At 40.8% G+C, this 24,759-nt stretch overlaps 1 protein-coding gene across 1 annotated transcript; it reads right to left on the reverse strand.

Annotated features, from left to right (window-relative positions):
- Positions 1-826: 826 nt before the first annotated feature.
- LOC149278255 (epidermal growth factor receptor kinase substrate 8-like protein 2) lies at positions 827-24,544 on the reverse strand. The gene is made up of 20 exons (XM_089502154.1): positions 24,439-24,544; positions 19,035-19,099; positions 16,289-16,450; positions 15,029-15,175; positions 14,505-14,584; positions 12,035-12,162; positions 11,290-11,369; positions 10,671-10,797; positions 9,962-10,050; positions 9,158-9,232; positions 8,846-8,994; positions 7,678-7,828; positions 6,351-6,389; positions 5,702-5,799; positions 5,272-5,383; positions 3,974-4,102; positions 3,163-3,304; positions 2,690-2,867; positions 2,385-2,517; positions 827-898 (listed from the first exon to the last, which is right to left on the reverse strand). The coding sequence occupies exons 1-20, from the start codon at positions 24,542-24,544 to the stop codon at positions 827-829; spliced, it is 2,262 nt and encodes a 753-aa protein (XP_089358280.1).
- Positions 24,545-24,759: the final 215 nt, after the last annotated feature.

Consider the following 24,759-nt stretch of genomic DNA (forward strand, 5'->3'; position numbering starts at 1 on the left):
TAAGTTTAGTTAACAAATAAGCATTACGTTTCCATTTCTAGAATAGACCCCACTCAAAGTTTTGACTGATGTGAGCCACTGCTGCGTTAAATCTATTTTATAAAATATATGAATATAAATGAATATATATATATATATATATATATAGAAAAATAATACTTTCATGCAATACTTAAAGATCTACCCTCTGTTTAATTCTGCAGCTGCCAGTGGGAGGAGAAGCTGTCTTTTCCAGCAGCTGAGAGGTTAAGGAAAGAACTTGCAGTGGCAAGAGAACAAAATAAGTCCAGCAGATTTAATATATAAATATATAACATATATACCTATACATACAGATGCAGTCGGCTTTATTGCCAGGGCTCAATTTACATGCAAGGCATAGCCAGTCAAAACCGGTGCCCCTATCCAAAAGAGAGGTGAAAATGGTTATAGACAGGAAGTAGTGCATAGCTTACATGTCTGGAAAATGGTTAAAGGTGGCATTCGAGGTCTACTAATTGAACAAGATATAACACCCTGAAACAAAATGAGTGGATCCCATTTTGGGTAGAATTATGGGGTGAAAACAGAACACAACTTTCCAACATGCGTTCCACAATGAAGTATGCAATAAAGCCTACCGCATGTTCATGTACACTCATATATATATATATATATATATAGTATGCAAATAGTCTTTTCTCTTAAACATATAAAACCATAATCCTTTCTCAGCCATAAAGCTGGCTTACAAAGCAGCGGGTGATTCTGCAAGGCGTTGAGGGTCTTTTTTGAAAAGTAAGTGCAGATAGTAAAGAAAGTAGGTGGCAAAGAGGAAGGCGTTGAGCTAGTTGGGAAATTCAATCCTCTCTTGACGTTTTTTCATTATTTCTTGGAGTTCTGAGTCACCTTGACTTTTCTGAAAAAGAGAATTCAAACTAAATTGTAATTTTTCTGGTTATATTTAATAGGAATCCCTGACAATATTAACAGGACTATAATGGGCAGGCTTTAGTTTACAAGACGGCCACCTGGCCCATCACAGGGCTGTGGTGTTCTAAGTTCATACGCAACAACACTTAAGTGTCTTCAAATCTTTGACTGCATTAGCAGGCACATTTAAGATAATCTTTACTGGAAGATGTATCTAGATAAATGTAATTCAATACATGTACTATTCTATTTTACAAAGGCAACAATTCGTAAACAGTTCACTTTATGTCTAAAATAAAGTACTTCTTGTGGTGGCGTTTACAATTATCTCTCATGTTCACTCCACTTAAATAGAGTTTGTGCATGTAAATAATACATAAGACGCTTGTAAGTACGCTCCACTTGTTTTATGTTACGTGGGATGTAATGGAAGGTGGAGTAATATTATGGTTTATGGAACAAAGAATTGGCATAAAAATACAATATACAATAATGAATGGAGGACAATATCTAAAAAGGAAATGGACCAATCAGTTCATTTAAAGTTACCAACTGAAAGGGGCACTCGGAAATTGTGGTCAATAACAAAAAATAATTGTATATTACAGGAAGAGCAGTATGGTGTGATTAGGTAGTAAAAAAAAATCTGACTTGAAAAAGTAATATATTAGATATATCCACCACTAGATGGCAGCACTGTGTTGAATTAAAAAAGGCTCAATTAATTTTTATAACAAATGTATAAAGATCAGGGCATACGGCAGAATTACTACTATACCATAATTATTATAGTTTACAGACTGCCAGTGAATAGTCAGTGTATAGTATACTTCCACATTGTTGATGCTTGTCATATATCCAAACAATTCAGATCATCAGAGGGATTTGTTTATTTTGGGATGCACATCCAAAGGGGCAGACCATTTTAGGTGACTTTGTGATCTATATACAGCTATTTATGTAACTAACACCATATAGGCAGGTTTAAGCGCTTCCCAATTCTGTACACATTAATGTCAGCTTTGTTACTGCTTAATATCTTCATGCACATCAAACATTCTGAGCTCCCAGAAAAGTAGGGCCAGGGGTAGCAGGGAGTCTCAAAGAGGAACTGTCCATCTAAAAGAGGTGTACTTTGTACTTAGGGCTTCTATATGACCAGGTAGGCACTGCCAAAAACAAAATAGGTCCTACAGCCAAAAAATGTATGGCTGTTAAAGCACATTGCATTCTGCGTTCAATTAAGACTCTCTTTAAGGTATAAGGGCTGTGGCTTTTGGGCTCACATTGCAAAAAAAAAAACACACCAACTTCTACCAACACTCTCTCATGCATTCATTCACACCTTCACTTGCTTAGAGGTAGCATTTAGTAAATATTGGGGACTCTTATTTGTATGCACTTTTTAAAAGCTGTTTTATTATTAATTTTGTTTAGTTACAAATGGTTATTTTAGCTGGATTATGGCTTACCTCTAACTCAGACTTCTGAACAGCCAACTGGCTGTACACCCGAGCCCCCTCTTCTCCGCACACTTTCTTTAGCTCTTCCTTATTCAGAGAGAAAAGCTGTGCTCCATTTAAAATACCCAGTTGCCCTGAGGTCCTAAATAAAATAGATAGCAAAATGATCATTAGATTATTGTCATGATGTAGAACACTGTTTCGGTTATGATCCTTTCTGCCAAAAAAAAAATCTATATAATAAAACTTTATATACTTGAAAATATGGCAGTTACCACTATCCCTAACATTTTCCAGTAAAATTTTGCACGTACCCTTTACTGAAGCCCTTGGCTTCCAACCAAGCTTTGACCTCCTCTGGGTCAGACTGGAAGGTTAGTGGAACATAGACCTGCTGAGGTTTCTCAATTCTGTAGTTCCTTTTAGGTGGCTGATTACTTGTGATTTTCTTTAGAAGCTCGTCATTCACCTCGTCCATGTGGTGGATTAACTCTGTAACAGGAAGAATGGGAGAGCACACTGTTAATTGCATAAAGCACCAAAAAGACTTTTAGGAAATATCACACAGAGAATAACAAATAAATGTATTCTCCCTAAAGAGTAACCCTTTTAGTGCCAACAAGGTATGTGTTATGTGATTGGCAAGGTGGAGCCCAGGAGAAGAATGTGTCCTGACATCGAATACATAAAAATATTGAGATTTTGATCCATCCAAGTTACCATTTTATAAAACCTTTTGAAACATCCTGCTACACGAGACAAGTAAAAGTCCCACATGGTTACGTACGTTCCTTGTTGTTCTGGCTAGTTGACCATCCTGCCATCTCGCTTCCCCATTTATCTCCAGCGTAACTCCCAGGAAGTTTGTATACTGGGCTTACTGGTCCCCCACCTCGAGGACTCTGGTCTCCTCTATATTTGGATCCAGGCTATTAAAAACAAAATTAACATTCATTTTTGCTAAATACTTTTTGTGAGCTCATTTTGAATGAGAAAACATTCAGGACATTACTAGTGAAGCATCATAAATAATAGAAGTAAACTGTGGTTTTATCGGTGCATTGTTACTTTGTCCTTAATTTATCTTTTGTTTGTCACAATTTAATCTTTAAGTGTAAATAGCAGGTCATATGGTATCCTGTGTTAGGTAAGTTTCATTAATATATAAATTTAAAAAAAAGAGACGCTGACCCATCAGGTAGAACAATTTCATAGTAACCCGAAATTGCTAGAAAGCTATTGTTTGTGTTAAATAGTTTTTAATACATTGTATATAATACAATTTTGCTGCTCTGTGTAACATTTGCTCTGTCTCGAAATTATAAAATAATATAGATTTGTGCCTCTTTAAAGCTAGTGAAGAAGATGAATGGTGTTAATAGGATGTATACAACCTCATATCACATATATAATCAGCAATACAGTTTGGATCACTTAAAACGCTTTTTGTAAATCCATTTTTTTTAACACAAAATCTTAATGTGTTGTATGTGCTATTCCCCTGGCTTCCATCATGCTCCGAGTATCAAAACAGATGAAGCATATAGCACACTAATTAAGCAAAATACTGTCACAATTCTTCGTTTTTCAAACATTACCATTCCGTATGGTCCATCTGGCTCAGATGATTCTTCGTTTGACACGACATCAAGTATGTTATATGGAACATAACCTTCCTGCCTGGCCCTGTTTCTCAACTTCCACCACTGCTTATTGTCCTCTAGAACCTGTACGACAACAAACATATTCTAAGTCTATGCAATATCAAGCATGGGATGCGTAATTATTTTGGACATGTTTACTTTAAATGTAAGGGACTATTTAATGTGTCCTGAAGTCCTGCACCATTTCCTCGTCCATGCTCATAAAGCAAAGACAAAAAACAGCTTTACAGAAGGGCATGAACAACTTAACTGCTAGGAATAATCACTCTAATGCTAAGACTGGAAAGTTAAGATGGCTGCACCTATAGTAGATCCATAAAGTGGCATTGTAATGTGTATATATACGGTATATTACAATCTGTAATATAGTATTTAGTACTATAGATTTCAAAACATAACTCCAGGTCCCCATGTGCTTTGCTGATGGCTATGACCCATGTAATTCTGTCATTTTCCCCCCATGAAATTTCCACATTTTTTTTTAATCCTAGCAATTCAAGTGAACAAATAATGCAAATTAATAAAAAATAAAACATGCAGCTAATGTTTTAATTATTACAGTATATATATATAACTAAATAATAATAATACCAATAATAATACCAATCTTTGTTAAATGAAATAAAAATTATTTATTTTTTTTATTTTACATTGTCTATTATTTTATTTTTGTTAATTTTCCACAGAACAAGGCCCCGCGGAATAGAAACCCTCGTTCAGCATTCAATATAATGTTGCATACAACAATGCAGTGCAGCATTAATGAAATGTGGGTTTTGAGTTATATTTTGTTTCCAATGTGGTATTCTAGGCAGTAATGTAGTCTCTTTATGGCAGACCAAATGAAGTCCCGTTTAAGCTACTGAAATCCCTTTAACTACATTGATCTTCCTTAATGAGATGACAGAGGCATTTTATGGTTTACTAACAGGCACTAAGAGAAGGACGTTGAGCTTTGTCAAGTAGGATGGGTTAAAACACTTAAGAGTGAGTATTGCAAAAAATGCAGATCATCCTTTAATTAACTGAATGACATGAAGGAAGATGAGGGGACAGAGGGTTTCATCATTTTTTATGCCTATGTTTTATGTCAATGGTCTGCTGTGGCTCATGAAAGTCCCCAAGTCCCGAATGCTTCAGCAGTGAGTACGATGATGCACCCTGGCAGTAGAGGGTAATGCTGATATTTGTTTAAGTATAAACCAATATTGGTGTATAAACTTGTGCTTTACCTCAAGAACTTCATCTTTCAGTACAGACAATTCATTTGCGTTCCGCGCAGTGAAGTCGTAGCGAATTTTGGCGTATTTCTGAGGTTGGGCAGGCACTGGAGCCTCATATTGCCTTACAGAAGAGAAGCAGATAATATTTGTGTATCAGGCAACCAAAATCTGGTTAAGTGTGACAGAACCCAAACGACTTGGGGAGAAGATCAATTTATAATGATTTTAAGTAGTGTTATTTGGTAACAAATGATCCAAGGTTTCAAAACATGCTCCTGTCTCGGCAGGTCCCACAGAAGGTAGAACATATTTCGGCATTAACCTTTACTAAACACAAAAAAGTCATTTGTTTATTGGTATGAACAAAAGAAACGAATGCAGATTAAATGAAAAGTGATCTCAACACCATACATCCAGCCTCATAATCACCAGTACTTACCTACTGATTTTAGGACTTGTGGAATGATCAAGAGTTTTTTCGGGTGGACTTTGCTTAAAGGATGGTGAGCGGTAAGGCTTTCCATTGGGTGGAGGAAGCTAGAAAATGAAAAACAGTTCTGTTGTCTTCCTGAATAAAGATGGTGTTTTTTTCCAGTCAGAAACCTAATGACATACACATGGTGTCCCACTGAATCAATCCACTGATCCCTTATTTCACTACAGAGTGGTACTGGCAGCAGTTGGGTAAAGTGCTGACTGATAGGGGCATAGAGCGGTATCTGGCAAATGTGCAAAGCTTGATTAAGGTGCCAGAGCCATTCATAGTCTCTTAATTTGGGTTTATTTAAGTGTTCCTATTTCGGAGCATGAATGTAGAGTGAATGCTCTGAAATAGGAACACTTAAAAAACCCAAATTAAGAGACTACGAATGGCTCTGGCACCTTAATCAAGCTTTGCACATTTGCCAGATACTGCTGTTGGTACTATGGGAAAATGACTGCAGATTGTCCTTATTACTAGTCCACTATTTTTTTCAGTAGTGTAATTTTGGACATTCCTCTAGGAGTTAAAAAGCCACCCTATATGTAAGGAAGAAAAAAGGGATGGCATACTCTAGATCAGGTTACAGGTTTGTTATCTCTCTTACATTTGTTTTGGGTTCATGGTTATCTGATGGCTTCCGACCCTGAAACACATTAACCAAATTAAAGTAAAAGTGACAATGAATTTGTAACACATGCAGCCAATGAAAAGGAGCACTTGTCATATATATCTAGGGAATTATTAAATAGCAAAGAAATTTAGACATGTATCCGATCAGACCACACATATTTGAGAGTATGCCACTGATTTTTAATACCTGGTTCAAATAAGTTCACAGCAGATATATCTACATGGACAGGACAGAAAATTACTACCTATTGTGTACTTTATGTTTGTTTATTTGCACTAGAAGGCACTGCATCAGACTTTATATTTGAGTATATCTGTATATGTGTGGGATTGATACGAATTATCAAAGTGCAGTCCAGTTCCTGTGTTAGTTGAGTAATTTGCTTTATTTACATGGCTTTTTGGCAGCAAGGCTTCCATAAAGACCACTTCTGTACAGGCTTCACCAGACCGTAGATGGGTGTACCAGGGTCCCATTGTTTTCTGCTAATGCTATGCTGATGTCCCTGCTGGACATCTTCTGATTGCGAAGGGAAGTAAGCATGTGTCTTTGGCCAACCACTGCATCTATGGTCATCAACATTGCACGTTTATTTGAACTCCTTAAAAAATACTTGGTCGGAACATCTGGAAACCCCTGTCTCTCTTGTTGCTGTGCTCAGTCTTGCCATGCTGTATGACTTTTGACATTAAACTGTCTTCAGGAACCTCATCTTATTAGTGGGTTTGGCTGTTCCTTACCTAGTTGTGTTCCCCTGGTTTTTTGGAGGTGTTTTCCCCTCAAAGATTTCAGTTTGTTTTGCAATTGAATTGTTCACGTTATGGGTCACATTAAAGGTGGAAAAAGTTCTGACATGATTTATCTTTGTCTCATTCTTTAATTTCTCAAGAACCTGGCAAAATGAGTGCTCTGTCACACATATATATTTATATATTCTGTGTAGATTTTGCCAGCAGATTAGGACTAATGAAACAATGTAGTTTGCCTGCACATAAACATCATACCCTGCCATTATGAAATGGGAGAAATGTGTGGCCTAGGGTAGACCCATTTAAAAAACATCTATTTGTAGTTTGAGGGTAGTTTGGCCTACCCTTCCCCTTAAGGACCACAATGAGGAATGATCTTGGCCAACCATAGCTAACTATTATGCGTGGGAGCTTCAGAAAGTAGGAAGATTAAGTAGCGCACACATACTGTACATCCTGGATACAAAATGTGAGTTGTTAGAATGTGAATTCTAAACATGTTAAATCCAACCTGATTGTCCTTATGATTTCATTATCTTAAGCTCTCTCACCTCTTCATGGATCCTAGATTTCATAACATCTGGTGGGTGTCCTATGTCCAGCTCCCAGGGTGCACCATGAAATATTTCAGTTGGGGGCACCCACCCATTATTAAATTTTGGAATATACTGTGGAATCGCTGGTTCTCTTGGCCATTCCGCCCTGGAAAATAGACAATGTTGGAGATATTTTGGTTTAAAAGTAAGCTAGTAGAGCCAGGGCCGGCCTTAGGGGTGTGCGACCTGTGCGACCGCACAGGGCGCCATGGTAGCAGGGGCGCCTGCCTGGGGCAGGGGGGGTTAGTTTGAAGGGGCAGAGGGGAGGGGTAGTTTGAGGGGGGGTAGTTTGAAGGGGCAGAGAGGGGGGGATAGTGAGGGGGGGGGGCGCCAGAGGAGTAGTCCGCACAGGGTGCCACAACGCCTAAGGCCGGCTCTGAGTAGAGCATGCTTTCATGTTTTGAAATTAACTCCTGTCCTCCACCCCCCCATGTAAGGCAGTCAGCAAAATGGGAACGCAACTTAACTAAAGAACAAAAAAAGTTAATGGAGAAGAATCATGCAGGTCCTGATATACACATATGGTGGGTTTCTAACACATGTGTTCAGGTAGAACGTGCGGTACCATCAGGGCCGGCCGAAGACTTAACGCCGCCTGGGGTGAAGTTTAAAATGCCGCCCCACGCCGACGCCGGGGGGGGGGGGGCATTATCTACCCCACCCCCACCGGTACTTACCCTTAAACAGTCCTGCGGCGAGTCTCCCTGTGCTGCCACGGTGCAGGCTTGTAATGCTGAGCGCGGGAAATTCACGTCACTTTCGGCGCTCTGCATTACAAGCCGGCACCGAGACCGAACAGGTAAACTCGCCGCAGAGGAGAGAGAGAGGGTCGCCGAGCGGGTAAGCGAAAACCACTCGGTGCCCCTCTCTCCTCCGCTTCAAAAAAAACAACAAAAAAACGCTTGGGGCGGCAAAGTGCCGCCCCTTCTGAAGTGCCGCCTGGGGCAATTGCCCCAGTCGGCTCCATTGTAGGGCCGGCCCTGGGTACCATTAATAAGCACTTCACAATGTGTTTATATCCTTATACCGCAACAAATTATCAAGGAATTTATTATGTCCCATAGCCCCAAGTAAAACGTTGGGCGGCTCTGCAAAAGACAATATCACCTAATTCCACTCTCACCTGGACTTAGTCCATCTCTCTCCCAGTATTTCCCAGACTGCCATTTCTTTAGGGGTCAAATGTCCCTTAAGGAATTCAGTGGCCTCTTTAGATAGCAGAGGACAGGTGATTGACCTCCCAAGCTCTGGACCTCCTGAGCTATTAATTATCTAGAAGAAAAAGTACAACACACAAAATTATTTAGTGACAGTATCAGTGATATTCGGCAAAGTGCCATTTCTTTAGTTCTTAGATCTAGATCACCAAACTTATTTTTGTAGATAAAATGCCTTCACCTTAAATCACTAAACAAAAAAAAAGAAATATATTTACCAGCTCCAACGGCCCGAAGATGAAATGAATCAGCTCAGCAGAGCTGGGATTCTGAATGTGATTTTTTAGTTTGGCCTAAAAACAAAAACAATTGCAAAAATGTAGAAAACTTGTTATTGAATAAAAGATGAATACATTCTTAAAATATTGTACTTAATTAGTCAATATTATTTGATAAATGGATGAGGATATGGTAAGGACAAATTGTTAAATAATGTAACAGGACCTCATGTTGGTACAAAAAAAGCTACTTAAATAGTTTCAGCACATGCATATTACATAACATTGTATTTATTGAGTGCCCTTGAATTATATAGCCCTATTATAAAAGTGGGAGAGGGAAAATAATAACATTAAAATTGACAATATACAAAACAGCCAATAAAGTTGACCTGCTCTTGTGAGTTTACAGTCTATTAGGTGGTTGATAGGAAATAAGACAAGGTGTGGGACTGCTTGGGTTGGATTGATTGTAGTGAGGGTCATTGCAGAAGTCCCTGGTCTGGAGTTCTTGAAGTTGGAAAGAGCAGATGGTTTCTTTTGGGAAGCAGGTCACGGATGTTGGGAAGATAGATTGTATGCATCTATGGGGAGTTTTTAGCAAGGGACTTATGAACGGACTTTGGTATAAAAATGGTCTTTGATCTTTCTGTGTCACTATGTGACTGTATAAGGTGTACTAGTACTCTCACATTTATGAAAAACATCCAAACCTTAACATAGAAAGGTTTATAAATACGTATGTGACATGAGGTCTGGTTAACACTTAAGACTCCAAAGCTTTAAAACAGGGCCAATTCTTACCAAAAGATTAATAGCCAGTTTGATCTTCTGGTAGCAGTCTATGAACTCCATTTCTGTTGGTGGTCTTGACCTTAATGTAAGGACTCCCTCTGTTATCAGGAAAAACATAAAATGCTATTACCATGATGTTTGCTTATACACTGTTGTTTGCATTCTGGTAACTCACAAAAAAACCTAGAATTATGAAATGGTAGAAATATGTGGCCTGGTAAAGGCTCATTTACAAACTTATATTTGTAGTTCTAGAATAGGGCTTTCCAACTACCCAGCCTATCCTTCTGAATACAAACAAGGCTCCACCAGATCACATTGTTGTATAGCACTAACAGGAATTTTCAGTCACGCAACATGACGGCTATGGCATCATACGAGGTGCTGGAGCATTACATGTAATGTTATGGATCCTGTAGGGGTGAGTGTATTTAATTGAGGATTAATTCTGGGTTAATTGAAGTGCATTGTGGGCTGCATCTAAACTCCAACTCAGAGCTTCAGAGGTCCTACCAAGGCTAGTTGCAGATCTGAGAAGCTAATGTTAATGCTCCTTATTTAATGAAACTAATGTTTTTCTCTGCTGAATTCAAGTAATATGCACCATGCATATTATATGCTTTTATACTCTATAGGTTTCTATTTATCTCCAGTGTGTTTTGTTCTGTGGTCACAATAGTTACAGAATAACAAAAAATATGAACAGATGGATTATTACCGGCTGGCCCTTTCTTTTTACTCTTTTTTCCTTTCTTCCTCTGGTTCAGTTGCTTGAAAGCCTCGGCTGCTTTCTGCAGCTTGGCCACAAATACCTCAATGTCATCCAGTGTACAGTTTAAGACTTGCTGTAATACAGATACAGACAAGATGAGAAACCTTTAACTGTCAATTTACCACCAAGTGAAGCAATAGTAAGCACAAAGGGTTAATACACATTTCTCAATACTTAAAAAAGCCTAAAGGGGACACACTTGTTACTTAAGTACAAATTACTGTGGTTTTTTTGCTATAGAACACTCTTACCCAGCAAATATTCTCTCATACAAAATGAAGACACTAGGGGAGAAAAATAGAACACCGTCCAAAAGAAGGAACCGTTGGGAAATACATTAATGCATTATTCTTTTGACTGATTACAGAGAACTTTTGTATGCATTCGTCTTTGGTAGGGAAATCAGAGGCATTTAACGATCCCTATGAAGAATGCCACATATAACTCAGGTTTAAACAGGCCACGTAAATCATGCATTCACATTATTAGGTGACACTATTGTAGCACGAAAAAAGTTATATTTTTTTAGATATATACAAAGTCATGTGTTTTTTTTCACACTTACGGTTTCTTTCTCAATTTTTTGGGCTAACACTTCCCGAGACTCCTCTGGCTCTATGGAGGCATTACTACGTCGATCAAACTCTGTGGAAGTAAAGACATACACCTCTGAACACTGCTATATAAGAATTAATAAGACCAACACTATTATACTTTACTTTATCTACAAGTGCTATATGTGGCGGGTGTGTAAACTAAGCAATCTATGTCCCAATATCACATAAAAATTGATGCAGATTTCTCTCCTTCTGCTTCATCTTTACAGCTTCAGTAAATCATAGCCCCAAGCTTTTGGACTTCCTGGGGTTGGGGGGCTGGTAGAATACACCCTAACATTTCAGGTGTCCAAACTGGGACACCTTCATTGGGACATGGGTATATGCGGGGCTATAGGTGGCAATAGGTGCACCTACCCCTTTGCGAGGTAGTGAAGCCAGAAGATCCGTTTGTCCCCAAGAAATCCTGACACTTGAGAAGAGGGAGGTATTGTATTCCTTGCAATGACTAAAATTGCTCAGTTCCCATATGTGCCAAAAGTCCAGACATTTTCAGGCTATGTTTAAATAGATTATTGTGGGAAGTTTGGAGCTATTGATTGACATTAAGCTATTTTCTCGTTAAATGTTTAAGAATGCCACCAATAATTGCTCTACACCCCTGATAGCTTGCATCAAATAAAATTACGGTAATAACAAAAAATGCTCTCCAAGAAAGGGAAAAGAATATGAGGACACGTTATGTAAATTTACCAATCTCATTGGGTGGAGGAGGGGGTATTACACGGTTTCTGTTGTCTCTGTAAGCTGGTTTGGGAGCTGTGGCAGGAGGCTGAGGAGGCAGAATTGACTCCCTTTGTTTGATTCTCTCCTGATTAATCCTGTAATAGAAAATAAAGTTCAATTATTTGCAAAATCTAGCAATAATACAGTGACCCAAAGAAACGTCGTCCAATACGTTAGACGTCATGGATTCCCCCCCCCCCAAGGTCTGGAGTTCTTTTTTATTAGCTAGAGAGGCAGTTTTCCAACAGAAAGTTAGCTTGTGTGTGGTTTTCACTATAACCTGTCGTTATTCAATACATTGCATTCGCACATCAATAAAGTTAAGTTTAGGTTTTCAATCCATTGGTAAATATTTTAATTCCAGTCCCTACCCAGACCAGTTTGATCATATAGGTTCAAAATAAATAAATAAAGACATTTATAAGCGGCTTCCACACCCAGAGAAAAGAAATACAAAAATACAAAAAAGGGCATAGGTGCTCTACTATATACGTGCTACAAACTCTAAACAGTGACTTTCCCCCTTCACCGTAAAGGGTTTGTAACATGTATATTTAACAGCCCTTATTCCCTTTTTTTGTATTTTTGTATTCATTTTCTCTTTGTGTGCTAGCAGCTTATAAATGTCTTTATTTGACTTTAGGAAACAAATGCACAATAATGTGGGACACGTATATAATACACCTATGGAATGTATTGGACAGCTGTTAGAGTGAATGAGCATATCAGAAGACAACATTTTCTCATTTTGCAAAAGCACATAAACCCTAAGGGTTTATATTTTGTGTGGCCAATGTCAGCTGCAGTTAAATAATAATAATAATTATATTTTTAATCTTTTTTTTAGGAATATTTCCTTTACAAATGTAACTTTATAATCTCTGGAGGAACATCAAATTTGCATTTAATAATTAATGTTCCTATTTTTGACAAAGAAGCATGGAGGATTTCAATTACAATATGTGTAATAGTTGTTGTAATGCAATAAAATTTTAGATCTAATAATTAGGTCTCATGGTTATTTATATGGATTTATATTCAATACATGCATATATATGTTAATGTATTTTATATGTATATAATCAAATAATAAATAATGTGTAATACATTAATGAAGTGTAATTAATTTTTGTATTAAATAATTTGATACATATTGAAGACATTTATATTTTACATTTATGTTTACATTTTATGAACCATATTCATACATAATGTATACATACATAGGTTTTTTATTTGCTTATGGGAATAAGCTGTATTATATACAGTATGTATTCACACTTTCTTATACTAATTCTAATTTTCTAAAATAATGCACTTTATTATTGAATGGAGGTAGATTGTATTGAGTGAATGTAGATATTTAAATAGTTAATAAAGACCCGTGGTATAAAAAGGCTTATGGTATGGAGAGCACATATACATCTTGCGTGGCAAAACGCGTTGTTGGTGTGTGTCATCGTCAAGCAAGAAGTGGAGATGGAGCCGCTCGTGGACCTGGCATTCAGCGGGTCGAACTTCTGTTACCGGCGTGAATTTGAGCAACAGTAACAACTACAAGCTACTATCACACAATGACTACTGCTGACCGAACTGCTTTTGTGAACTCAGAGTAGTGCTCACATTTTTATCTTGTAAGCATTTTATTTATCTGATATTGAAAGCTTCATTTTGGATACCACACAGCCGATATACCTGGGGACTGGTTTGTACATTGGGCTCTGCCTTTGGGGTTTTTAACCCTCCCTGTGCTTACCTCATGAGCATATTACGCTCTATATAACGCGAGTGAGATTTTGGGAGCATTAACTGATATGTATGATCATACAGGTTACGCGTTGTTATATATTTTTTTTGTTTCTACCTTTCATGTACACCGCTGAGCACCATTGGAAGAACTAAGAAGATTTGTTATTTATCAATACAAGTAGAAAATCCACCTTTTTATTGCAATATTTTTTTGATTTATCTTGAAGGTTCCACATTGCTGGAAGCATTGGCAGATGAACCAGTGAACTAGTTCTAACGAGCAGCTTTTTGACGGCACTAATACCGGTATATAACATTTGTTTATTATTTTTTGAGTCTTACCGGCTTATTATTTTTTCAGTCTTAAAACGCAGACACGGGAACAAGGCTTTTCTTGCAAACGTTTCCATAGGGAGTAAAGGGCTACTTTCTACTCATTTTCTGAGATGAATATTTCCTTCTACTTTCAAGTGTGTCACGTAATAAGATAAGATAAAAAATTTCACCTACACATTTTGCCAGTTGTTTTGTGTAGATACGTATAGGGGAAGTTTATCATTAGTATCATAAACTTTATCTCTATGTCAGCACAAACAGATGGTATGGAGATTGTGGGTGCGCGCATGCAAACACACACCTTAACATTTCATTTGCCATCTCCGAGAGAAATTTTCCAGTTAGTACTTACTTAAGTGTCTGCGGTCGCATCTTTTTCCCTTGCTTTATGTCTGCGCAAGCGCTCGTGATATCTGCTTGAACCAACTCGGCCTGTTTGAATGAGAAACTATTAATGGATGTTCTTTTCCACTCCTGCAACAAGCTCATAGTGCAACACAATGTATAGATAATTCAAATAGGCGTCACATGCCAACATATGTATGCTAATACCCAGTTACTGATTACTAAAGCTAATACATTTCCATCCCGAAGACTATGTAAGGCGAACTCTCGCCATCTGCTTAGCAGAAACATGTTTTTAATACATATGGATAAGTGAGATATCTTATGTTACATATACAGTGTAAGGGGTCGATACTGTAACCGCCAGTCCATTATTTCCATGACGTTGGCTGTAGTCATGTGCAAATCCTGCTCATTACCATGGGCAGGGTATTTGGGTTACATGGTACTTCACTTGCATACTTGCATATATGCGGAATGAATCTGGAAAACGTCCAAGTAGTTTGATTAGCTCGTATTGCTGTCACTCACCTCCATGTCACAGTTAAAGAAGTGGATATCGGGTTTGTGTTGATCTGCTTCCTGACATACTAGGAGCAGGACGTGTGGATAACGATGGGGTCCTGGCACACTCTGGCAGTGGTGGACAATGGAGAGAGGGAAATTCTCCAGCTCTTCCTATTGTAACCAAACACGAGATGGAAACCAATTTCAAACAGTTTGCTTGTGATTAATAACATAACCATCTGAGGGTCTTCGTTAAATAACTCATTATGACAAAAATACCGCAGAAGAGTATAGACAGTTCAGTTTACTGTATAATAACACATGTAAATCTAATCCAAACTTGCACCCACAACAATCAATGCAAAGTGGCACTGCTTTTGGTATTCTTTTGCTGGATTCTACAACCACAGAGAACGGGGGATAGTTTTAAATTATTTGTATTACTTCCACCACAAAGCACATGGTGTGGAGGAAGGGCAGCGGGTTCTGCATCCCCTCATCCAGTGTGTTTGCCCTCCATCCCATCACAATACGGTTGGAGGAAGAAGGGCAACCTTTTTTAATATTTAAGTGTACTTTGGATTTTTTATATAAATATTGTACTGGGGGCTTGAGGACGGCACATTATTGTTTAAAAAAATGTAATACCAATGTGAAAAGCTGGGACTCTCCCAGCAGCGCTGTTTTTTTGCCCTCATTGAGAAAAGGTTATGTGTTTGTTTTGCATAAATTGGTGCTGTAAAAATTGTAGAATTGTAGAAATGTATTGACTGGCAGAGCTATTACTGCAAGTGGTGGCTTCTGCAGCCTACAAAACCACATTTTAAGCTCTACTTAGGAACATAACACTCAGTCCTGTTAATGAGTAAGCACGATCTTCTCTGAGAGTTAACAGAATGAAATTCCAGGGTGGATACATCTCATATGGCTTTTTTTACATAATGTCAACTGAAAACATTTATTATTATTACGAGGTCATACTTGGTCACAATCTAGCAAAGGACCACGTACACATACAGTACACACAGATAGATAGACATGTCAATTTGAGTTTACAAATCATATAACATATTTAGTCTATGTTACAATGTCAAAATATTTATAATGTTGGATTTTAAATTAAGGTTGTGGTACCAATAACATCACATTATTATTTCTTGTGATATCATAGGGATATGTAATTATTAACAAAATCCATTGGACAATTTACAGTCTGCAATCCTACACTGAGTGACATATGAAGGAACGCTATGGTTCATGTCCATGATGGTTATATTCTCATACCTGTGTTCCTGAGTCTAGAAGACTGATGGAGGTGGACATGACCTGAAGAAGCATCTCCTGGGCCCAGATTTTGTCCTTTGAGTTCAATTGGAACAGTCGTTTGACAGCATCGTCCACTGTTCCAAGGGCATCGTTCTTGTCCATCATAAATGTAGCCAGATGCTAGCAAAAGAAAATGCAGGCTACTGAAAAGTTTATTCTACCCTCCTGAGGTATAAAACTTCTTTGTCTACACAATAAGACCAGTAGCATATACATGCACACTTTGAATATTGAATATTTGAATATTTCATTATTTTTTTCTCACCTTTGTCCTTACAACCCATTACCACATCTGTTTTACAGCTATATTAACATTCTACCCTTTCTTTAGTCCTTTTCTGTAGCGCTGTACAACCCACTTATTTTTAATAATACTTCGATGAATAATAATGTGAACAAAGACCAGAATGAAAGAGATTCTGTTCACATTCACTGATAGAATAAAAACGCAAATGCTATTTTTTTTCTTATCCCCCTTCAGCGGGGAGGGCTGGCAGAGGGACCAGGGAACAAATTGCCCCTAGGCTGCTCTGATTTTAAGATTTTGGATCACTACCTGAAGTATCTATGTGTGTTATACATTTTAGCCACTGGACTTTCTAGCAGAATTTCCTGGCTCCTCTATGACTTCTCTACAGGCTTTGATGTTCTTGGGGATTGGGTGTCCAGTGAGTGTATTGTCTTAATGTCTTGGACCCCTTAGTGGGACCTGCCCCTGCCCTGGGAGCCCCCCCCCCCACCCTTCAGCATCAGTTTGGTTGAACTTGAAACCTAAATGTAAAATTACAAAGTGAAGACAAAAGTAGCGTAGCTTGCCAGTGACAGTGGAATCATGTTAAGTGACCTCTGTATTCACTCTGTCCGGGTGCATGTATGTGTGTCTCTGCATTATCAGTGCATTGTGTTACTATCTTTCACTGTCAGCATCTTTCCCCCAAATTTAACCTCAAAATGTTAAATAAATAATATGGATGAAAAAAGTTTATTATATTAGCCTTATATATTGCTGTTACCTTGAATATGTTGAATGAAATCAAATAATTTTACACACACCTGTGCTACATTACTCTATGATGATATGATTAAAATCATATTTTGCAAGCCGTGAAATTATTCTCAGGGTATTTGGCTGTTTAAAGTTGACTAACAGGTATTAGCAGAGCACCATCTCGTGACTTTGACCTCCTTGCTTTTGACGATAATGATCCTGGCCTTGGCCGAGCAGTGTTAATACCCCGACATTTTGAAAACACTGGCTCTGAAGTTAGGTCCACGTTATGATCACAGTTAAAAGTCTATGGCTGTTCCCAGATGGTGTGTAAAAGCTAAAGAATTTCTATTTTATAAGACTTTAAGAATCTTATTTTCAAAAATGACAGCCAATATTTCCAAACTGCGTATTCTTGTAAATGTAATATTAATAATATAAAACTGTAATATAATAAATGCATCATGCTTAAAATTTGAAAAAATATACACTTGTGCCTCCTTGAAAGTATATAAATTAATAAAAATGCCTTAGATGGGACAAAGGGAAAAGCATTTTGTGGTTTGCAGAAAACTAACTATTGTGTGAACTCTGTGTTGTGTTTTGGCTCATTAGGCTGCCAATCATGTGTCACAAGTTCTACTGCTGCCACTAGAGACATGAGCTTGGAAATAATGCTCTTTGTTTATCCAGATAAGTGGTGCTGTGTGGGTAGCAGACGAATTAGCCTCTACTGACGATCCCTGTAGTATATTCTAATTATTCTTATTTCCAAAGGTCAATTTTCTTTAATAACTTTGGACTATTCTGAGACAATTTAAGGTGTGGCTTTTGGTTCCAACTGACCTTTGATATAAAAGCGTGTTTTGTTGTGAAAGTAAGGCACGACAAGCACAGTTAACTGTTAACTATGAGCTGTTCCGTGTACCATTAACATCACGTGTTATAGTTCCTTGCACCCTAGGCAAACTCGGGCTTTAGTGCTCCTCTTCAGCAGCCACTTGTACAGGTGGTGTCCCTTACCAGCTAAGTGTCCTGGGCACCTGGCTAGCTTGCTTTAGGCCCTGGTGTTTCCAAACTGTTACTGTTCAATGTATTAATGAGTAGTCACTTACATACCTCCACTTTGTTATTATAGCTCCCTGAACATCAGCCATTTAGAATTATTCCCTGTATCACAGACCTGTTTCCCGTACATTTTCCTTAGGAGTGGTTGTAGGGTTTGTAGAACCTTAGGTGAAGTGTTTGTCCGGCTTCCCTTTCTGTATGCACTTACTTTCAAACATTCTAGGGAACATCATGAGAGAACCCTCCATCCGATCAGCACCTTACACAGCCACCTAGTCTGCCTACATGTTAAGACTTAAGCTGCCTTCCATCCTGTGTTCTCAACTCTCCAGTACTAAACTCCTTCCTGTATTTTTCTTATTATGTGCTATTGAGCTTCATTCTAAGCTGATGATAAAACATTTCCTGATTCTCGTTTATTGAAGCTTACACCAAACACTTTCTGTGCTGCACTTTGCCCTCCTCTGTTGTTCTGTATTTAATGCCCTTTAAATACTGAACTGTCCTCTGCTCAGCCGCGTTGCTTTGCTATTGAGCTCTTCTACTATGAACTTACTGCTTACGGGAATAATGTACATAGCTAAATGTGACATAATATGAATATCTTGCTCGATTACCTTCCGTCCTGCATCACAATCCCCCACTTACCTCTACGTTGTACTGGGACGTTTCATGCATGATAACGTTTGAGTTGGAATATTTCTTTCTCTGTTCTGCAATTTAAAAATAAAATCATTACAATACAATCTATTGCTCAGATTTTTTTTATGCCGTAACTAGTTGTCTTTGACAGGCAGCGCAGTATATTAAGCAGACCCACACGTAAATATAGCGCATACAGATTAATATAGTCACATCACCTTGAGTCAGCGGTGGGTTCCCGTATCCCTTGCACGCTTCGCAACGGAGACAGACGTTTAACTAACAGGAAAAAAACGTCCCAGCCGTCCCACAACACACCTCTTCCCAACTCCATCATCTATTTTCATTGAAGATTAACCCTAGAGCCTGGTCACGCCCTACCTGTTGAACACACCTGAGATGGCTAACAATCCCGCAACTCTTTATAGAAACATTTAAACCTTAGATCTTTTATCGCAATATACTAATCTGCACTCAGAGATGATTGACCCTACTGTATAGATTGTCTTTGGAACCATATCTGTAGCAGAATTTTTGGGGGGATGAAAAAATTCACTAACATTGCATTGGTAAGCAATGTCTTCGGCTTCTGTGGACTCCAACAACTCCCACCATATTCTGACAACTCGGCTTGTTTATTTTTGAGGCAATTCTGCAAAATGGCATAGTTCACATAAGTTCAGAGTCTATCAAACCTAACTCTTTTGTGACCAGAGGTTTTACTCCACTAAGTGACCGGCGCTTTTTTGCAGCTTTAGCATATTTTTGTTCAACCATGTATTCCCTTTTGCGTACCCACACAAATTATATATGGTGTTTTCAAACACCGATAGTGCTTTCTCTTTGTATTACATTTTTTGTATAGTATGTAATTTATTATGGATAATATGTCAACAACAGTAAAAATAAAAGAGTATTTGTCACGGAAGCTCCGGGACTAGGAGCCAAGAACTATTTTTCCCTGACTACCTAAAATATGTTTGTGACAGAACCCTCCATCACTGGGGTCCCTGGAGAGGCCTGAGAGCCAGCCTCCTCCCTATCGACTATGGGCCCAGGCCTTGTAGAGACTTCTGTGTGTGGATACAGGGGTTCAGTCTGCTGATGTACCCCATGTTTTAGCACTCAGAGTCTCAGAACTGTAACGTCAGCTGGACATCCTGTGGTAGGAAGAAGGCTGATTATCTGTACATTGTTAATTGTATAGGTGTGAAGTGTTTCCCCTGTTATTGTGTGAGTTAGCCCTTGTCTTAAGACCCCATGTAGGTATGACTTGGTGTCACTGCTGCATACCTAATTATCCATTACATAACAGGTAGCTGTTAATCCTGTGAGCTCCTGTTATCCCTGTGTCCTGGCCATTGTCTGTCTCAAGCCGATTATATGTCTATCGTCATTCCACGTCTACGTCCCCAGTTAATGTCATTATTTATGTCTCGTGTCATCCTGTCCTTCCCCCAGATATTGTGTTGCAGGATTTGATCTAATTACTTCCTTCCTGACATGGTAATTGGATCATGTGATATTTGTCTTGCCCTTTTCTACTTGTGTATATATAGTTCTGTATTTGGCTTTAATAGATGAGTCCTGTTTTCACCTCAACATGAGTGTTGCCTGATGTTTGGGGTGGGCTGTAGCCACACTGTGTAGCTAAGCTTCGGATAGCCACAGTGACAATGCGGCTTCGGTGCAGCGACGTCCCTCCTTCTATCTACAACGCTGGTTCTGCCCGGTGCTGAAGGGGTTACTTGTTGGTGTCCCGTCAGGAGGAAGCAACGTTTGGCGGGAGTACCCAGTCGGGGTACAGGTCGGTCCCGTCACATTGGTGGCAAGCGGTGGGATGCTTCCTTAAAGAAATTTGTTATGGTCTGATTTCCGGGGCCGGAAGTTTCCTCTTTCACACCGGAGCGGGGACATCCAAAGCACCAGGATTGGTCACCCTTCGGGCAGAGAAGGAGCAACGCCAGGATCCTCAGCTATGGAACTGGAGTTCAGATGGCGTATGCAGGAGGCATGGGCCCAACACAACGGACCTGTATCGGCTGAGGACGAGCTGCGGTGGAGTGATCATATCCGTCGGCAACTCTGGTGGGAGACTCTGCGATGGGAACAGGAATACTTGGGTAAGTGCCTCCCAACCAGCAAGGACATTTACTGGTTCCAGCTGGAGGCACGAATGCCGTTGCTGGGAGAGCAGCCCAAAGAGGAATGGGTGGCAGAGTTAGAGGTGCTGGTCCAGACAGAGCTGAGGTTGGACGATGGATATCGGGCTCCGCGGTGGTACGCAGCACAGCTATGCCCGGGGCTGGAGGATAAAGGTCCTACAGAGGGCTATGGCTTCGGTGGCCCGGGATTACTATTGGAAAGCATAGAAAAGGATCCCGACTTCGGAAGTACATCGGAGTGTCGGGGGGAAGACATCCAGGAGCGCAGGGCAGAGGCTATCCCATATGTGGCCGAGCTGTGGGCTGACCTGGATTATTTGGTCACACAAGAATGGGAACTGGAACAGGCATATCAAGAGTTGTTCGACCATGTTCAGCAGTATGCCCCAGTATCCATGGATTTTGTTGACTGTTTATACGAGGATGGTAACTCAGGATGGGTAGATGAGGCTGCGGTCTTCACACCGGGGTCCTCCGAATGCTGGGTAGTTCGCCCAGATCCATACCCCTCAGCTGAAGCGCTGACAACAGGGTGGAGAGCCCCTGGCTTCTGCCCCGTACCTGCAACAGGAATCCAGGGAGATGCGGCAGCCGGCCCATCTCCCCAGCGGAAGCAGGAGCACGAGGGAGTGGAGGGTATCGTCCCTCCTCCCCAGCGGCTGTTGGATGACCCGGGAGACAGCGCAGCCGGCTCATCTCCCCAGCGGCGGATCCCAGTTGAGGGAGCTGAGGGTATCGTCCCTCCTCCCCAGCGGCTGACGGATGACCCGGGAGACAACACAGCCGGTCCGTGTTCCCAGCAACAGAAGGAGCCTCAAGGAGGGGGTGCAGGTGGCATCCCTCCCCAGCGGCCAAGTGAGTGCACAGGAGATGGCGCAGACGGCCAGTCTCCCCAGCAGCAGCTCACAACTCTGGAAGCGGAGGAACCTGTTCTCCCTCCCCAGCGGCAGATCCCAGCTGAGGGAGCTGAGGGTGTCGTCCCTCCTCCCCAGCGGCTGACGGATGACCTGGGAGTGGAGGGTACCGTCCCTCCTCCCCAGCGGCCGTTGGATTACCCAGGACACAGCGCAGCCGGCTCATCTCCCCAGCGGCAGATGGAGCACCAGGGAGGGGATGCAGGCGGCATCACTCCCCAGCAGGTGGGTGAGTGTCCAGGAGATGACGCAGCTGGCCAGTCTCCACAGCGGCAGCTCACAACTCTGGGAGCGGAGGAACCTGTTCTCCCTCCCCCGCATCAGATCCCAGTTGAGGGAGCTGAGAGTCTCGTCCCTCCTCCCCAGCGGCTGACGGATGACCCGGGAGACGGCACAGCCGGCCCATGTTCCCAACAGCAGAAGGAGGATCAAAGAGGGGGTGCAGGTGGCATCACTCCCCAGCGGCCAAGTGAGTGCACAGGAGATGGCGCAGGCGGCCAGTCTCCCCAGCAGCAGCTCACAGATTCGGAAGTGGAGGAACCTGTCCTCCCTTTCCAGCCCCAGACCCCAGTTCAGGGAGCCAAGGGTGTCTTCCCTCCTCCCCAGTGGCGCACAGATGACCTGGGAGATGGCGCTGCCAACCCATCACCACAGCGACAACAGGAGCCCCAGGGAGAAGATGCAGGCATCATCACTCCCCAGCGACTGGGAAGATTCCAGAGAGAAGGTGCTGTAGGCACTTCTCTCCAGCGGCAGTTGTATTTTTCTGGAGAGTCAGAGGTGGGGCGGGGGAGTGCTGCTCTTGGAGGGGCAGATTATTTGGGGCACCAGTTTCGGGAGGGCATTGATGGGCTAAGTGAATTAACTGACTACGGAGTCAACCCGTTTGGGGTTTCCTCCTGTGTCAGTCCTATTTGGAAGGGGGAGAAGTGTGACAGAACCCTCCATCACTGGGGTCCCTGGAGAGGCCTGAGAGCCAGCCTCCTCCCTATCGACTATGGGCCCAGGCCTTGTAGAGACTTCTGTGTGTGGATACAGGGGTTCAGTCTGCTGATGTACCCCATGTTTTAGCACTCAGAGTCTCAGAACTGTAACGTCAGCTGGACATCCTGTGGTAGGAAGAAGGCTGATTATCTGTACATTGTTAATTGTATAGGTGTGAAGTGTTTCCCCTGTTATTGTGTGAGTTAGCCCTTGTCTTAAGACCCCCTGTAGGTATGACTTGGTGTCACTGCTGCATACCTAATTATCCATTACATAACAGGTAGCTGTTAATCCTGTGAGCTCCTGTTATCCCTGTGTCCTGGCCATTGTCTGTCTCAAGCCGATTATATGTCTATCGTCATTCCACGTCTACGTCCCCAGTTAATGTCATTATTTATGTCTCGTGTCATCCTGTCCTTCCCCCAGATATTGTGTTGCAGGATTTGATCTAATTACTTCCTTCCTGACATGGTAATTGGATCATGTGATATTTGTCTTGCCCTTTTCTACTTGTGTATATATAGTTCTGTATTTGGCTTTAATAGATGAGTCCTGTTTTCACCTCAACATGAGTGTTGCCTGATGTTTGGGGTGGGCTGTAGCCACACTGTGTAGCTAAGCTTCGGATAGCCACAGTGCCAATGCGGCTTCGGTGCAGCGACGTCCCTCCTTCTATCTACAACGCTGGTTCTGCCCGGTGCTGAAGGGGTTACTTGTTGGTGTCCCATCAGGAGGAAGCAACGTTTGGCGGGAGTACCCAGTCGGGGTACAGGTCGGTCCCGTCACAATGTTACCGGGAGAAAGAGGATAAAATCACTAGGTCCCTTGCCCAGGAACGTATGCCCAGGTGCGGCATACAATAAAGGTTAAGCCCGGCGGCTGGAGTATGTTCTTAGATCGAGCAAGGAAGACACATCCGGGATTGGTCGCTTGGATCACCCTATAGGGTGCGGGACGTAGCTCCAATTTTCATTATTTTCATTCTAAGTCCGCACCCCCGGAACTCCATATATGGTGTGTCGGGTAGCTCCCTACCTGATTGGCCGAGAGTTTAAAGGGACCGCCATGAATACAAATACCCATCCCCTCTAAAGTGATTGGTTGCCCCCCTACCAAAGAAAATACATTTTTGACTGTAGATCCCTTTGAGGTCTTTAAAAATCTCAGGAATCTCTCTTGGAATGGGATGGGACTTGTGATGTTATGGTGACATCATTGGAGTCTGTTTAATTATTGCTTTGTTATTTTATATGTTATTTTTGCTTTTACACTTTTTTAAATGTCTTTTGAATATGTTAATTAATTAATTATTTTTTTATCCCCATTGCTGCTGATCACAGAGCGTACCTGTTAGGTACATTGAGTACTTGTGATCTGGGGGCTCATTCAGGAGGCTCAAGATAGTCCAACTGTGAACCTTTTCAAATTTGAGCTTCCTACTTACAGATGTCATACGGACTCGAGCGCTAATTACATCAAAGCTAACAAAGCTAGCTACTGCTGACAAGGGAGACCCAATGCTGTTATTCTTTTGCCACCCTGCCCTGTGAATGTTTGCACTCTATGTTCAATAATGACATGACAACACATAATTGTTTGAATGTTATTAGTTGAAGCGGACTGTATTGGTAAATTGTTGTGACTGATCAAAGTTAATGGACAATATTT

Source organism: Sceloporus occidentalis, unplaced genomic scaffold (genome assembly GCF_023333645.1).
Source record: "Sceloporus occidentalis isolate IW3139 unplaced genomic scaffold, rSceOcc1.0.p SCAF_196, whole genome shotgun sequence".
Lineage (NCBI taxonomy): Eukaryota > Metazoa > Chordata > Lepidosauria > Squamata > Phrynosomatidae > Sceloporus > Sceloporus occidentalis.